Here is a 16,451-nt window from a genome sequence, read left to right as displayed (position 1 = left end):
TCCAGCACTCGCAACTTCGGTATAATACTGTTTCTGGTGGGATCTATTAAGCATTAAGTCTTACCACTGAAATGCCCCCGCTCCAAAGCTGGGGGCCCACGTAGTAGGTCCTCCCATGTGTGCCTAATGCCGTTCCCTAGGAGGGCCAGTACCTTGAACTTCGGCAAAATAATGTTTATGGTGGGATCTATTAAGTTTTGAGTCTTACCGCTCAAATGCACCCTTTCCAAAGCTGGGGGCCCGCTCAGTAGGTCCTCTCGCATGTGCCTAATGCCGTTCCCTCGGAGGTCCAGGACTCGCAGCTCAGGCATATGTATGATGACTCCAGCCGGCATCTCCCATAGCGAGGGAGAGCCGCGAATCACAAGCTCCTATAACAATAGAAATGATCAGGGTAGAAATACCGGTTTTGCGTATTATCACTGTTTTTAGCCACTAAAAGTTTAATATCAAATGATATTAATGGTGTGTACTATCCCTAAATGAAAAAATAAATAAATGATAGGTAAGATACCTATGTAAAGCATTATGAAATTCCAAAAAAAAAATTGACACTAATTTCAACCATAACTATCCAAAAAAGCTACAGTGGGGTGGTCCTGGCTACAATCGAGGTCTTAACTCTCTAGAAAGAAAAGCAAGCCATGCTGGGTTGTGGGCTCACCTAGATATCGTAACTAGAATTTTTTCACACGAATATTATTGGAAGACGTTTCTCACAAGAGTTCATTAATGCTGGATTACAAATCCGTCCGTCAACTGACAAATTTCAATATGGTTTTGGTAAAAATATCTGCGGTTTTCAATGTTTTTACACTTTCGTATTACTATTTAAACAATATTAAAGTGTAAACGTATCGAAAATTTTATTGTGGATATTTAATCCAAAACTGAAGTAAAGACAGTTGAAATCCGGATTTGGACAAGGAGAAACGATCATAATTTATGTGCGGGCAAAGTGATCTTTTAAACAATGTATTAAAAGATCGTTTTCAAGTCACACCTGTATCTCAGTGAATGTTAAGTGATGCTGACGATGGAGTCTAATTATAGAGCTCACTTACTCAGTAATTGTACATTTGTTCGTGACTTTAAGGCTAATCAAATAAAGGAGCGAAATATTTTGGAAACGTGATTTTAGTGTTTTAATGTGTTTCATTTGACGTGTAATTATTTTTAACAGCGGTCTGGAAAATTCCGTTAAGATTATATTAAGTACCTCCTTCCATGAACAAGCATAAAATTACAGTGAAAATTTCATAGACAAGGTTTATGTAAAGCAGTTTTTGAGAGGCAAGTAAAAGTTTATAATGTTATCAAAACCAGCCAGACACAAATAAAACAGCCAAAGAGATTTTATTATAAGTTTACGCGTAGGACTAATAAGGACTTTATGTACATACGTCCAAAGAGTTTTTCCCCGACACAAAATTCAAATCCACATTTTTTCTAAATATTTTAATGAGAATAGAAGACCAACATGGCAGGTACTTTTTTAGGCAGACCGTATAATTGAAACAAGGATTCTATGAAATGATGAGTTCAGTAAAGTCCGGTCTAGACAAAAATAATTAAATTACACTGCGGAACAAAAAAAAAATAAAAAAATCTGCGGCATCTATTTTGTTAATGGATTTTGTAAACACTTGTATTAGACATAAATGGTGTGCATTTACTTTCTTTGGATTGACTCTGGTTCTTGAGATAAACGAGACGCAAGAAATCAATGAAAAAAATTAAACGACCGTTCCTAAACTTATATTAATTTGATTTTACCCACTAGGTTGTATTTTCTACTCGTGTATTAGTATAGTTGTAGTTACAACAATTTAGTAATCAGCTACTAGACCTTGAAATTATCAGTTTGTGTCTTTTAAATTAATTTTTAAAGAGCTTTTTGTCTCAAAAAATATGAGTTCATTATGAAAACCTTGCGTTTACAACCCCAACAGTTTTTGTTAATATTTGGCTTCTAAACTAACAAAAGCAAAGAAATAAGATCACGGAGGTAGTGATAAAAACCTACCAAGCATACTTCGGTATGAAACTTCCATAAAAGAATAAATATTGGGGGTCCAATATCGTCTGCAAGCTTTGTGTAGACTCTTTGCCATACTGGAGTCAAGCTGGACGTAAAGGACTTCAATTTGGAAGGCCAAAGATATGAACTGAGCTTTCTAATCAAAGTCAGCCAAATTAAAGTCCTTTACGTTCTGAAACGTCCGTTTGAATACGGAAAAAATAAATTCGATTGACCGCAAATCCGTACTCTATAAGACACTGTATTTGTTAACCACATAACACAAATTGAATCTGAAGCATGGCTAAGCTTTGTTTTAGTAGTCAAACAATATTTGGGGAGTCAATATGCACTAGACTTTTCAGAAATGGTTGCTAAATTGTTTTAAAAAATTTACACATAAGGAGCTAATTTGAGAATTAAAATATTTTTTTATAATAACCATTTGGACAGGTTCTCCCACAATCTGGGTGATTACAGTGAGGAATAAGCAGAACGGTTCTACCAGAACATCAGGATAGTGGAAGAATGATATCCACGGTCAATGAGACCGCCAGATGATGGCTGATTACTGTTGCCATAATTATGGAATTTTCCTGACTAAAACCATAACATAAAAGCTTACAGAAAAAGCTTTTTGTAGTTTTTTTTTCTATTATTTGATGACAAGCAAATATATTTTTAATTTTTATAATATATCGTTCTTAAATAGGATCTTAGTGTAATTTTTTTTTATACAGATTGGTATTTTTGTTTTGTTTTTTTTTTTCATATAAATAGTTAATAGTATTTATCTCAAGATCTAGAGTCAATTTGACAAATCTAATATTTTTCTAGTATTCAGCATACTAGTCGCATACAGAATTGACTCTAAACTACCATACCGCAAAATGACTGTTCCCCAGTGTTATTTTTTCAAAGGATCAGGTAAAAAATATTTGTTGTGGAAAAAATGAGGTGTACCTAATTCAATGAGCGCCAAAATTGTAGATAATTAATTTTATCATTTTATCTAGATTTAATAAACCTTCGTCGCTATTATTATTACTGTGTACTACAGACAGAAAAAAGAGCTAAGTATTAAATTACCTACCTACCTTAGGCACAACTGTTACAAAATATTGCTTGCACAGCTACCTTTTAAAGTTTGAGTTGAGAAATACTCGTATATCAAAATTGTTGAGTGTTCCTATATTATATTTGTCAACACAGCACTTGTCGAGTAGTTATTTGAGCTGAATATTAATTTTGTAGTAGGTAAATGTAATTTCTTAAAGTTAACCGTAAAATGTTTGCCGATGCCACAGAATTCCAATAAAACGCAAGTAGGTACACGTGCTGAAACAAATTGCTGATTTAATTACCAAAATCTGCGCTACATAATGCTTACAGCCACGGAAAATCGTTTCATTATTTCCCAATGGTGGTAAATATTATAGTACAACATAATAGGCTGATACATTTATAAAATAAGGTCAACATGTCTCAAGAGTATCTTTACCAAGCTCTAATACCCTTATCAAGTGTAGGTACTTATTTCACAAAAACCTAGTTTTTTTTTGAGTTTTATAAATAAAATCGGATCAAAAACATGTAACGAACAGAAATAGACAAAGTAAGCTTTAAATGGAACCCTCTTAAAAGACGTCTGCTTAAATTAGAATAAAAATGTATATTGTAAATTATTATAATTTGGAAAAGGCCGAAACACATGTTAGTGACGAATTTCGACAAGGGGATAATATTGATGGTGAAAATCAAGAGAGATAACTTGATAGCCTGTGAAAAACAGTAGGCGAAACTATATTGTTTCGACAGTTTGACATAAGGTCTCAAGTGGTTTTATCGGAGTTTAGCATTAAATTATTATCGATGGAAAATTGTGTAGTTACTACGAAAGAGTTCAGCGAAATTAGGCTAAAACAGGAAAATAGCCTATCAACAATTGTGACACTATATTACAGAGATTTTATAGGTAGCTACTCGAATCTGTGTAAAAAATCAACAAAACGGAGATGAAGCGTTTATAAATGTCGCCCAAGGGAACAAGAAAAGATAAAAGATATCACGAACTTTTTTCAAATAATGTTTTGATGAAACATGCTTTATTAATAAAAATCAGGGAAAAGTTGTTATTATACGAGTAACTTCTCAAACTCATAATTTTAATAAAATCTTGTGTAAAGGTTAATCCACACCGAAAGATAAACAGTGGATCAACTTATTAATCGAGGACTTTGTCTATTTTAAACCGAGCCGACTTTACCGACTGTCAAGGTTAGGCGCAATTCCATCTAATCCACTTAACTACAGTAAGAGCTGAACCAGATAGCGGACTTAAACGAAATTAGGCTGTCACGCATACAATGGCCATTTCATTTCGCTGTTGATTTTGTGGTGACTTCACACTAGAGCTCCTTCGTCCGTGTAATTCAGCACTCCTTATTTAGTTGAAAAGAGCACGCAGGAAGATTTCTATTGACAACGTCACTTTTGTCGTAGAGTTTTGGACTGGCACTGTATACTTTTGCTGTCGATACGACAAGAAGAAGAACTTTAAATATAGAATTTTTTAGTGGGACTCCTTGATTGTTGAAATATAAATTGTACGTTGCGACGAAAGCTCAACGCCGTCGTAAGTGAGTCATGTCGAAAAGTCAAAATATTCGGTAGAGCAAGAATCTTTACCTAATGTTTTAGTCATACTCATGTAGTACTCGATAATATAAGAAAAAAAAACGTAACCTTCAATATTCAAGCGAGTAATAAACCTACCTTTATCGAGGATCGTCTTTAATGTTTGGTTTGTGAAAAGGTAAGAAATACAAATAGCGTATGCTCTAGAGAGTAGTCACCTTAAGACATTTTGGCCTAAGGCAACTTGTAAATGTTACATGAGTCCAAAGGTCGAATTCATTTGGACTCGGCTAAATTAGTCTCGCTACAGGTATGCCGTGTAATTTTAGAGCGATCGTATAAAATTTCATGAAACATAATATTTGCTGAAAACGAAAGTTTGTAACAAATAAACTAGCACTAATTTACTCAGACGTAAAGCTATTGTTTATTTCTGTACTCTACATAGGTACGAGCTCTATGGGTACGAGGTATTTACTTACTAAATGAGCATTTCATGATTACATAATTATTATTATTAACAATTCTGCATGGTTATGGAAAAGTTGATGCTTTATATCCGAAAAACAAGCCAAAGTAATGGACATAGTCCAAAAATTTTTGATTACGTTTGAAATTGAGTTTTAATTTTTTATTTTATACAATACAATATAGGTAGGTAATAGATACCTACATGTTACTTTTTTGCTTTAAAATTTGCGGTATTTCACTATGTGTATAATACCTATCACCTTAAAATTGTGAATTTTGTCAGATTATAAATCTGACGTAGAGACTGTTAGTTACAATCACTTGCATTTTATTATAAACTGACGGAGTTCACAATTTCACCAGTACATTTACTAATCTTACTAATACTTATTATAAATGCGGAAGTTTGTATGGATGTCTGGATGTCTGAATGTTAACATGTTTGTTGCAAACACTACTGATTTTGATGAAACTTTACAGTATTGTTGTTTATAACCCAGAATAACATATTTATGACGATCTATGACAAACTAAATCTCACGTGGGTGAAGCCGCGGGCAAAAGCTAGTAATAACATATTGTTGAGAATTGCTTAGATGTTAAAGGAAACAATATAGTTTACTTCTAATTTAGTTTGTCTTTCTAGATCAATGGTTCCATTGAATTCGATAGAAACGATAAGAGCTTCGACTTGTGATCGATGTAGCGTATTTATGAACGAGACGTATTTATGAACCAATCGAATTCTATTCGTACACGAAATATATACGGTATTGCTTTGCATTCTTCCCACATTTACAGAGGTAAGGTAAGGACACTGAACACAAATCAGTAAAAAAGAATGCCCTATAATTTTGTTTCTTAATCTTGAGTATTTTATTTTATTGACAATTTATTATAAACATCGCTAATTAACGTACCTATCACATGCACATCACTTGTTGGCGACGGCGACGGAGACTCTTTTTACTTTTTATTGTATTTTTTTAAATTCTATTGAAATCTATTGTTTTTCAAATTCTTTTTGACAGTTTTGTAAAAGCTGACGCCCACTAGGTTGAACGTGCGAGACAAAATGGGCTTATTCCAATTTGAACTGCAAAACCAAAACTAATAACTTAGTGTGCTTTTTTATAGGAGTCTCTTGTTTATTTAAAATAATAGGTATTGTTCGCTACTTTTATCTATGTGAATATGGCAAGGATGCGGCAAGGATACGTGTATATCATAAACATTTTGTGCACATTTTATTGTTATAGAAAGTGAAGAAACAAAAAGACAATTCTAAACAAAAGAGCATAACCTTATTGTATTTATTAATTTAATTAAACAACTGCCAATATTTTATGACAGTTACTTTAAAGCGGTATAAACTATGTTGATGGTATCAGAATGAAATAAATTGGTAAATGTTTAAAAATAGTAATCAAATAAATAAGCAAAAATTTGCAGTTCAACGACACGAAATGAATGTTCTCTCCAACAACTGGGAAATGCTTTATTTAGTGAAAATATTCTCGTAGGTGTAGTACCTATCTGAAGTACAGCTTGTACTACTAGCAGTACATTTAATTGTGGCTTACTCTTATAAAACTCAAGCCATACAATGAAGCAATACGCTATGTTACTTCTATCCTAATTTACAAACAAACAAACAAACATACCTTAATTTTACTAAGAGTCCCGAAGTGTCCCTTAAAGGTATACAGGGAAGTGCAGTTGATGAGTTCCAGAATCCTTAGCTCTGGGAACTGTTGCTGTATTCTGGTTATATTGACGCAGGGGCCTGGACAGTCCAGCACCCTGAGATGTGATATGTCATGTCTGTGAACAAAACAGAGAACTTGAGAAACGGAAAGTGACTTAAGAGGAAAGAAAAAAGAAATTAACACCCGTTTTCATAAACGAAGCTTGATTAAGTGAAGCAGTCGAACGCACAGCGTTGAGTAGAGCTCTGTGATTGGCTCGTGTGTGACCCTGTGCGTCCACGCGCACTGTGAGACCTCATAGTAATGTTTGTAAATACGGGCGTAAATATCATCAATATCTTTATTTCTTCCATTTAAAGATGCTTCGTATTGCTCTTGGCCTTCACAGAAATGTACTACACAAAGAACAGAATATACTTCTGGCGCCTAATATTTAGCCTAAAGTCTATAGCTAAGGCTTTTCTTATCACAAACTGGTTAAATTCTTGCAGTAATTATCTTTTACAAACACTCTTTATCAAAAGGAGATGATTATACGAAATAAACATTAGATTTTACTACCTTTAGCAGAGTATTGTTGACAAATAATAAAGCGGTGTCTTTGAAGATAGATCCTTAGAGCTCAGGATTCAGGCATTTTTGTGTATTGATGTAAGAGCGTATAATGTATATCTTATAAGAATATCAAACTGTATGAGTTTTGTAACGTATTCCTAAAAATAAATAAATGCATTTCTTTATAAATCTAATGAAACAAGTAATTCTGATTACCTTAATAATAATATTATTGCTTCATGTTGATTAAATAATAAACAGGTCCATCAAGTGCTATTTTTTTATAATAATGGGAGTTAATATTTAAGTTCGACATCAAGATCTAAATTAAATACTTAATGAAAAAGACTGATTGTAATCCAATTTGATTATCTTCAGTTCCAGCAATCGTGGAATATTTTAGATTAAAAGAATTCCGAGTATCTAGATTGTAAACTACGTGAATTTCAGAATTCTTCAGTAATATACAGGGTGGAATTTTGTAATGCCACCTGGAAGGAAAGTGCTCGTGATATTTTAGATAGAAAACTTTACTCAAAGAAAACATTCCTTTATATTTTTAAAGAAAGAAAACTGTATTCAAAGATTTCCGAAAATTTTCTTGCTACACCGGGAATCAGACCGACCAAAATCTGTTAAAAATTACACTCTGTATTTTTATTGCATCGATGGCTAGGGTTATTATGAGGATGAAACCTCTCTCAAAAACTTGATAAAGCAAATGAAAGGAAAACCATGAAATTTAAAATTAGTTACAAAAAATGGTATGGTATGATGGTGAGTTTTCGGAAATCTATGAATGCAGTTCACTTTGTTTTCAAAAATAAAGGAATGTTTTCTTTGAGTAAAAATTTTACGTACTTTCCCTTCAGATGGCATTACAAAATTCCACCCTGTATATAGTGAAGTAAAGTAAGTTGGAAAATGCGAAGCGAGGACTCTTAAGAATTCTTGAATGGTATCTCCGGTTCTCTTGACTTTATTGAGATGCTTTTTGGTACATTATTATATTGTTAAGTTACATTATAGTATTCCGGGAAAAATACAAATTTTTCAAAATGTGATTAAATATCTTGTCATATTGCTACATTGTAGTAGAGTTAGAGAGTACAGTAGGATATTTTTTTTCAATTTGAGCTAATTTTCATTAAAACAATGTTGTATGGTCTTTATTGAACAACAATATGTGACAAAAATTTTTTGGAAGATTTATAATTTGAGAATTTAATGTAAGGCACTCATGTTCAATAAGCGTTTACGCTACCAAGTGGTTTTAGGTAGAGCTGTGTTTGAAGTTGTGGCGGCTTTATGATTGTGCTTTTCCTAGTTCATAAATGTTCAATTTCGTACGCAGACACTAGTTTACAAACGGGGAAACGGTCACAAAAATGGCAGCAAAATAAATTGTTTTTGCTTCCAACGAAAAGCTTATGGTAAACCAATTTACCTATCCGTAGTTCGTAGCGCTTCTCGTAGTATCACGTAGCACTGTAGGGCGCTTTTCCATTACAGTAATAGGATCTGAAAGGCACGCGGTCAAACACATTTTGAGACGCCGTTCAATTTTATTACTGCCGTATGGTTTTGGCTGAGTAGAATAGAGTTTATGTATTCGTGAAATGTTAGTTTACATTTTACTATAGATTCATAGAACCTGCCCTAGAATAGAACCTATTCTTTCCGTGTAGTGGTCGTGTAAGGGCTCTTTCTCACGGAAATCCAGTTATGGTCATAATAATTTCCGAGATTTATCCACTCCTTTTGTTAATTCTTATTTATTGTTCAATATACAAACGAAATAAAGGTGTTTTTTTTAATTGTTATTGTTTTATTACACTTAGGGCCTCGTTCACCATCTCCGAGTAAAGTGTCAATATACTATTCGCTGCTTAAAGTCACGAGTAGCAATATATCGAATTTCACCATCTCTGAGTACCTAACGCTAAAATACTTCTTATTTTACTTGCTAATTAGTAATCAGGAAGTTAACTGATTGGAATTTACTCGGGGATGGTAAAAGACGCCCTGATCACAACAAATATTTATTATTTCACTCTTTTTGGGAATATGTGGGTGTGGGTTTTTACCTATGTCAATGCATTTAGGTCACAGTTAGGCAGGTAGGTAGAAGATTCATTACAGCGATATTTCATGTCGCCTTAGATAACGTAACTATGGAGAAGTTTAATCAAAGAGTCGCAACCGAGTTTGTCTTTACTTATTGTTAAACGAGAATGCTCTCAAATTGCTTCCGTAATGTAACATTATTCTTAGAATAAAGATAATTATCGGCACCCTTCTTAGAACCTCCAGGAAATATTTTTGTTTAACAATAAAATTACAAATGAAACGCTCATGTAGGTATTTACACGAAGCCAAATGCAATTAATTAGCAATTGTAGAATACAAAGTTTTTTAATAAGCACAATATACTTTTTAATAATAAATAATAATAAAATGCTATTTATTTCTCACCACAAACAATTACATACAATATGCTTACAATTAGGTATAGAATAAATACATGTAACTTGTTTGTGGAGACTGGTGATCTATGGTAAGTAAAAAATACTTGTGTTACAACAGACCACAGACCTTATAGCCCCGTTAACCTCTTCAGCTAGGTTAAATAAATGTTTGTTAGGAGTAGTTGTAACGTAACAGGATGTTAATTTGGCCACAAATTGAACCGGCAACCGGATTTCAACTTCTACGGAATCTTTGATTTCACTGCGCTACTCTGTGGCTTTGCTCAAATACAACGGAAAATTCAGCACAAAGGAAAATCCAATTCACAATAAATAAGGATTTCCGATTTTTTCCCTTTTACTTACTTTCTTTTTTACTTTTATCTTTAAACGAATAGGTATACAGAATTCAGATCATAAAAGTTACTTGTTTAAATCCCTAATTGTTTGCTATTCGTAATGTTCGAATGAATGAAGAGCTCCAGTCCTATTCAAAATCGGCTTCAGTGTACCTACCATGAGTTTACGTTCGGTGTGCTCGCTAGCGAGTACGTCAAAAATCTCTATGAAGATTTTGTTTCTTGAAAGTAGCCGCTAGGGGCGCTGCACCATATGTCATACAATTAATGTCATTTTTTTACGTAGTCGCTAGCGAGCACACCTAACGTAAACTCATGGTAAGCACACAGTTCGTGTTTAGGACGGAACCTATTATTAATGTCAGACAGAAGATATATAGGTACATTTTAAGCACTTGTATGTTAGTGAGACAATGACTATGAATAACATTTGGAGTATAATCGTCAGGGACTAAATTTAATAAATGTCTGTCCATGAAATAGAAATATGTCTGTCCATAAAATACGATGTATGAATCAAAATCGACGTAAAATGAAGCGGACCAGAAGTTGTTAAATTGATATTACTTACCTATGCTGTAGTACCTATTTTTGTAGTTTGGTTGTTTTTTTAGTCGCTCATTAGTTATTTTCTGGATATATTAATACAATATCTATAGCGAGGTAACCTAAGGAGATTTTTGAGGATTGTTATAGAAGATAAAGCACCGAGCTTTTTTGCTTTACGTCATGGGAAAATGCAATAATGGTGTTCTAGAAATAACAGAAAAGACTTTTTTTTTCGTTAGGAAAATACATGAATTTGTATACCCACCAGCCGCGGGGGCAGCTAGTGGGTTATGTGGGGTTCTACAGGGCCTACCCACTTAAGACCTGACGTTGTCCTCGGTAAGCCATAATATGAGTTGGGAACGCGGGACACCACTATCGGCGTTTTGCCTTAAACATTCGTCCGCGTTATAACAGAAAAGACAAGAGTTACTCACTTGACCTGCCTCATCCACTCTCTGGTCAAGCCGCCTCTGCAGAGCAGCCGGTACTGTGTCTGCACACACTGGGTGCTTAACGAGTGGTCTACCAGGCTGCAGTGTTTGTTGAGTGAGCCCGTGGTGTTCCGCCGGTGCCAGTTGCCTGGTGTTACTACTGAGACTGCACTGAGGAACAGTATGACTTGAGCGGGGACTGTAACAAAGAGAATGTGTGTTACGGTTGTATCGATAATCAAGAATTAAAATCAAAAACATTTTATTCAATTTTGACCACTGGTGGCACTTATGTCGAGACTTATGATAATTTGGCTTGTTTTACTAGTGGGTTCACCACAATAGTCCACCGGCGGTGGGGTTCGAACCAGCGTTGCTTGGATTTCAACCAAACGACACCGTTTATATAAAGTAGGTATTTATTTATAAGGTAAAAGTAACACGAGTAATCCTATAAGTATTTTAAGGCTAAGAAATGAAGTATGTGTCTAATATTTACAGCATTTTAAAAGCAACCTTTTGGGAGAGGTTTTAAAACGGTACCTAAGCATACCTATTATGAATAATAAATGAAAGCCAAAAACATCAACGCCCACGTTCACTCCACATCGCACTTTAGTTTATCGGAAATAAATAACAATCTGAAGAAGGTAGACCAATATTAATTTATTTACTGATTATTACAGGTGAGCTTTATTTCAGAAGTTATAATTCCCCGAAAATGGTACGGGTAGAAAACACATACNCCGTTCACGAAGCTTTTATTTCAACACAAACATCTCACGACCACAGCATTTATTAGCTTCAACACGTAAGTTTTATTGACCAATCCGTGGCAAAAACTTAGCACGATCAATCGAATATATCTATCCACTCAGAAGCAGTCGCCGATCTTACCACGGAGTCATTCCTCATGGCCTTAAGACGTTCTATGTCGCGCCGGGGTAAAATCATCTACTCGGGTAATAGTCTTAGCTTCGTAGGAGCTAAAACGACTCCTTAAGCAGCAACATACCACTGACAGTGTCTCTGACGCTATGGCAACTGAGGGTATCGCGTTCCATTTTGCCCCAGCATACGCGCCCCACTTCGGTGGTCTGTACGAAGCCGCTGCCGCTGTCAAGTTCGCGACACATCACTTGAATCGAATTGTGTTTCGTTCACATCTGACATTCGAAGAGCTAAGAACTTTGCTATCGCAAATCGAAGCAATATTATACTCGAGACCATTCATTTCCTCATAGGCCGATCATTCACAACGATTCCATCTCACACGTATCATCAGGACAATTTGGACCGACTGACCCGTTACGCACGTATTGAGGCCCTCCGTCAACACTTCTGGCGGCGTTGGCACCACGAATACCTGCAAGATCTACAACAACGCCACAAATGGACCACGAACAAAACAACGTTGGACCTAAATAAACACGTTCTTCTGAAGGAAGAAAATCTCCCGCCACTCAAATGGAAACTGGGTCGCATCACGAAACTCTACCCAGGACCCGATGGGATCAGTCGAGTGGCCGACGTCAAAACTGCCGAAGGAATCGTTCGACGAGCTGCTTGCAAGATATGTTCTCAATCCAGACGACGAATAACATAACAAGAGGCATCATCTTTCCTGAATTCCATTTGAAGACTCGGCCACGTACCTAGCCTTCCCTTCAACGCGGGGGGCATGTTGCGGCCGCAACGGCGGCCTCCTTGGCTGCGCGCACTGGCCAGCAAGAATATTTCTTTTTCTTCGTTTTTTCTTATGTCAATTTTTTCCATCTCAAAGGTCACTCGATTCTCTAAAATTTCTCGAATTACATCAACGAGCCAATACAAATTTTATTGTTTCAATATGTAGAATAATAACCTACATACAGCGAAACCGACTTTTTAGGGATTAAAAAATTGCTACCAATTTCCTGGAAAATGGAATAAACAAAAATAGGTCGGAATCAAATGAGGGGTTGANCGGCAAAGTAGAAAATATACGTATAATTAATGACCCTCTCCATGTCCAATGGTTTGTTACCCACAGGCTTCCAAGTCTTGAAAAGGGCCCACCTCAACCAATGTAACCCTATCAAGGCTTACGAGCTTGATGCGCCTATCCTTGTTCGTCCCAGCCGTTCCTTAATTGCGGTTGCTGCACCTCTTCCTGGCACTCACCTGAACGACTCTGTGTTACCTACTGTGGCTGCCCCTCTTCCTTGTATCCTCCTGCATGACTACGTTGCCTAGCCGTATGCCTAAGTAATAAGTAATTTAATGTAAGGCACTCATGTTCAATAAGCGTTTACGCTACCAAGTGGTTTAGGTAGAGCTGTGTTTGAAGTCGTGGCGGCTTTGTGATTGTGCTTTTCTTTCATAATGTTCAATTTCGTAAGGAGAAACTATTTTACAAACGTTCACAAAAATGGCAGCAAAATAAATAAATTGTTTTTGCTTACAAAAAGCTTATGATAAACCAATTTACCTATCCGTAGTTCGTAGCGCTTCTCGTAGTATCACGTAGCACTGTAGGGCGCTTTCCATTACAGTAATAGGATCTGAAAGGCACGCGGTCAAACACATTTTGAGACGCCGTTCAATTTTGTTACTGCCGTATGGTTTTGGCTGAGTAGAATAGAGTTTATGAATTCGTGAAATGTTAGTTTACATTTTACTATAGATTCATAGAACCTACCCTAGAATAGAACCTACTCTTTCCGTGTAGTGGTCACGTAAGGGCCCTTTCTCACGGAAATCCAGTTATTATGGTTATAATAATATTGTTGCCATCGGAGATTTATCCACTCCTTTTGATATTTCTTATTTATTTTTCAAATACACACGAAATAAAGATGTGTATTATTTTCTAGATTGTTATTGTTTTATATTACACTTAAGGCCTCGTTCACCATTTCCGAGTAAAGTGTCAATATGCTATTCGCTGCTTAAAGTCACGAGTAGAAATATATCGAATTTCATCATCTCTGAGTACCTAACGCTAAAATACTTCTTATTTTACTTGCTAATTAGTAATCAGGAAGTTAACTGATTGGAATTTACTCGGGGATGGTAAAAGACGCCCTGATCACAAAAAATATTTATTATTTCACTCTTTTTGGGAATATGTGGGTGTGGGTTTTTACCTATGTCAATGCATTTAGGTCACAGTTAGGCAGGTAGGTAGAAGATTCATTACAGCGATATTTCATATCGCCTTTGATAACGTAACTATGGAGAAGTTTATTCAAAGAGTCGCGACCGAGTTTGTCTTTACTTATTGTTAAACGAGAATGCTCTCAAATTGCTTCCGTAATGTAACATTATTCTTAGAATAAAGATAATTATCGGCACCCTCCTTAGAATCTCCAGGAAATATTTATTTACACGAAGCCAAATGCAAGCTCGTGTGACTCGTGTTGACGTTGTGACTTGTAAGTTCACTCAAATGCCATTAATTAGCAATTGTAGAATACAAGGTTTTTTTTTAAATAGCACAAAATACTTTTTAATAATAAATAATAATAAAATGGTATTTATTTCTCACCACAAACAAGTAGATACAATATGCTTACAATTAGGTATAGAATAAATACATGTAACTTGTATGTGGAGACTGGTGATCTATGGTAAGTAAAAAATACTTGTGTTACAACAGACCACAGATCTTATAGCCCCGTTAACCTCTTTATCTAGGCTAAATAAATGTTTGTTAGGAGTAGTTGTAACGTAACAGGATGTTAATTTGGCCACAAATTGAACCGGCAACCGAATTTCAACTTCTACGGAATCTTTGATTTCACTGCGCTACTCTGTCGCTTTGCTCAAATACAACGGAAAATTCAGCACAAAGGAAAATCCAATTCACAATAAGTAAGGATTTCCGATTTTTTCCCTTTTACTTACTTTTTTTTCGCTTTTATCTTTAAACGAATAGGTAGATATAGAATTCAGATCATAAAAGTTACTTGTTTAAATCCCTAATTGTTTGCTGTTCGTAATGTTCGAATGAATGAAGAGCCCAGTCCTATTCAAAATCGGCTTCAGTTCGTGTTTAGGACGGAACCTATTATTAATGTCAGACAGAAGATATATAGATACATTTAAAGCAGTTGTATGTTAGTAAGACAATTACTATGTATAACATTTGGAGTATAATCGTCAGGGACTAAAGTTAATAAATGTCTGTCCATGAAATAGAAATATGTCTGTCCATAAAACACGATAATAATATATGAATCAAATTCGACGTAAAATCAAGCGGACCGGTTAATTGATATACTTTTGCTGGACCTAGTATTTTTATAGTTTGGATGTTTTTTATTCGTTGATTAGTAATTTTCTGGATATACATATAAATACAATGCGTATAAGTAGGTAACCTAAGGAGGTTTTTGAGTAGTGTTGTACAAGATATAGCACAGAGCTTTTTTTGCTCTACGTCATGGGAAAATGCAATAATGGTGTTCTAGTAATAACAGAATAGACTTTTTTTATCTTTAGGAAAATACATGAATTTATATACCCACCAGCCGTGGGCCAGCTAGTGGGCTATGTGGGGTTATCCCTGCCAGAAGTGCAGGGCCTACCCACTTAAGACCTGATGTTGCCCTCGGTAAGCCAGGACACCACTATCGACGTTTTGCCTCAAACATTCGTCCGCGTTATAAAAGAAAAGACAAGAGCTGTTACTCACTTGACCTGCCTCGTCCACTCTCTGGTCAAGCCGCCTCTGCAGAGCAGCCGGTACTGTGTCTGCACACACTGGGTGCTTAACGAGTGGTCTACCAGGCTGCAGTGTTTGTTGAGTGAGCCCGTGGTGTTCCGCCGGTGCCAGTTGCCTGGTGTTACTGTTGAAACTGCACTGAGGAACAGTATGACTTGAGCGGGGACTGTAACAAAGAGAATGTGTTACGGTTGTATCGATAAATGTTGATCATCATCAGGGTCTTCGACCTCTTGGCCAGTTCGGGCATCGAGCTGACGCTCATAGCCCGTGCATATTGTTGTCTGGACCATCTGGACTGAGGAGGAGTCTCGTCTGGAAATGTTGAGGCTGTTGTTATTCATGATTTATGCTTGTACTAGCTTTCCGCCCGCGGCTTCGCCCGCGTGGAATTTTGTCTGTCACAGAAAAACTTTATCGCGCGCGTCCCTGTTTCAAAAACCGGGATAAAAACTATCCTATGTTCTTTCCCGGGACTCAAACTATCTCTATGCCAAATTTCATCAAAATCGGTTGCGAGGTTTAAGCGGGAAAGCGTAAC

The 16,451-nt window shown here is 35.8% G+C and overlaps 1 protein-coding gene across 1 annotated transcript in view; it reads right to left on the bottom strand.

Moving 5' to 3' along the window:
* Positions 1-16,451, bottom strand: part of swi2 (Protein singed wings 2) — a 33,878-nt gene that overhangs the window by 9,554 nt on the left and 7,873 nt on the right. Inside the window, exons 2-4 of the mRNA XM_028314465.1 lie at positions 11,206-11,401; positions 6,793-6,952; positions 209-371 (exon numbers count right to left, since the gene is read on the bottom strand). Coding sequence (XP_028170266.1) covers positions 209-371; positions 6,793-6,952; positions 11,206-11,401 — 519 coding nt within the window. The remainder of the gene's footprint in view (positions 1-208; positions 372-6,792; positions 6,953-11,205; positions 11,402-16,451) is intronic.

This window comes from Ostrinia furnacalis, unplaced genomic scaffold (genome assembly GCF_004193835.3).
Source record: "Ostrinia furnacalis isolate ACB-3 unplaced genomic scaffold, ASM419383v2 OfSCF4694, whole genome shotgun sequence".
Lineage (NCBI taxonomy): Eukaryota > Metazoa > Arthropoda > Insecta > Lepidoptera > Crambidae > Ostrinia > Ostrinia furnacalis.
This window is presented reverse-complemented; position numbering and strand designations above follow the sequence as displayed.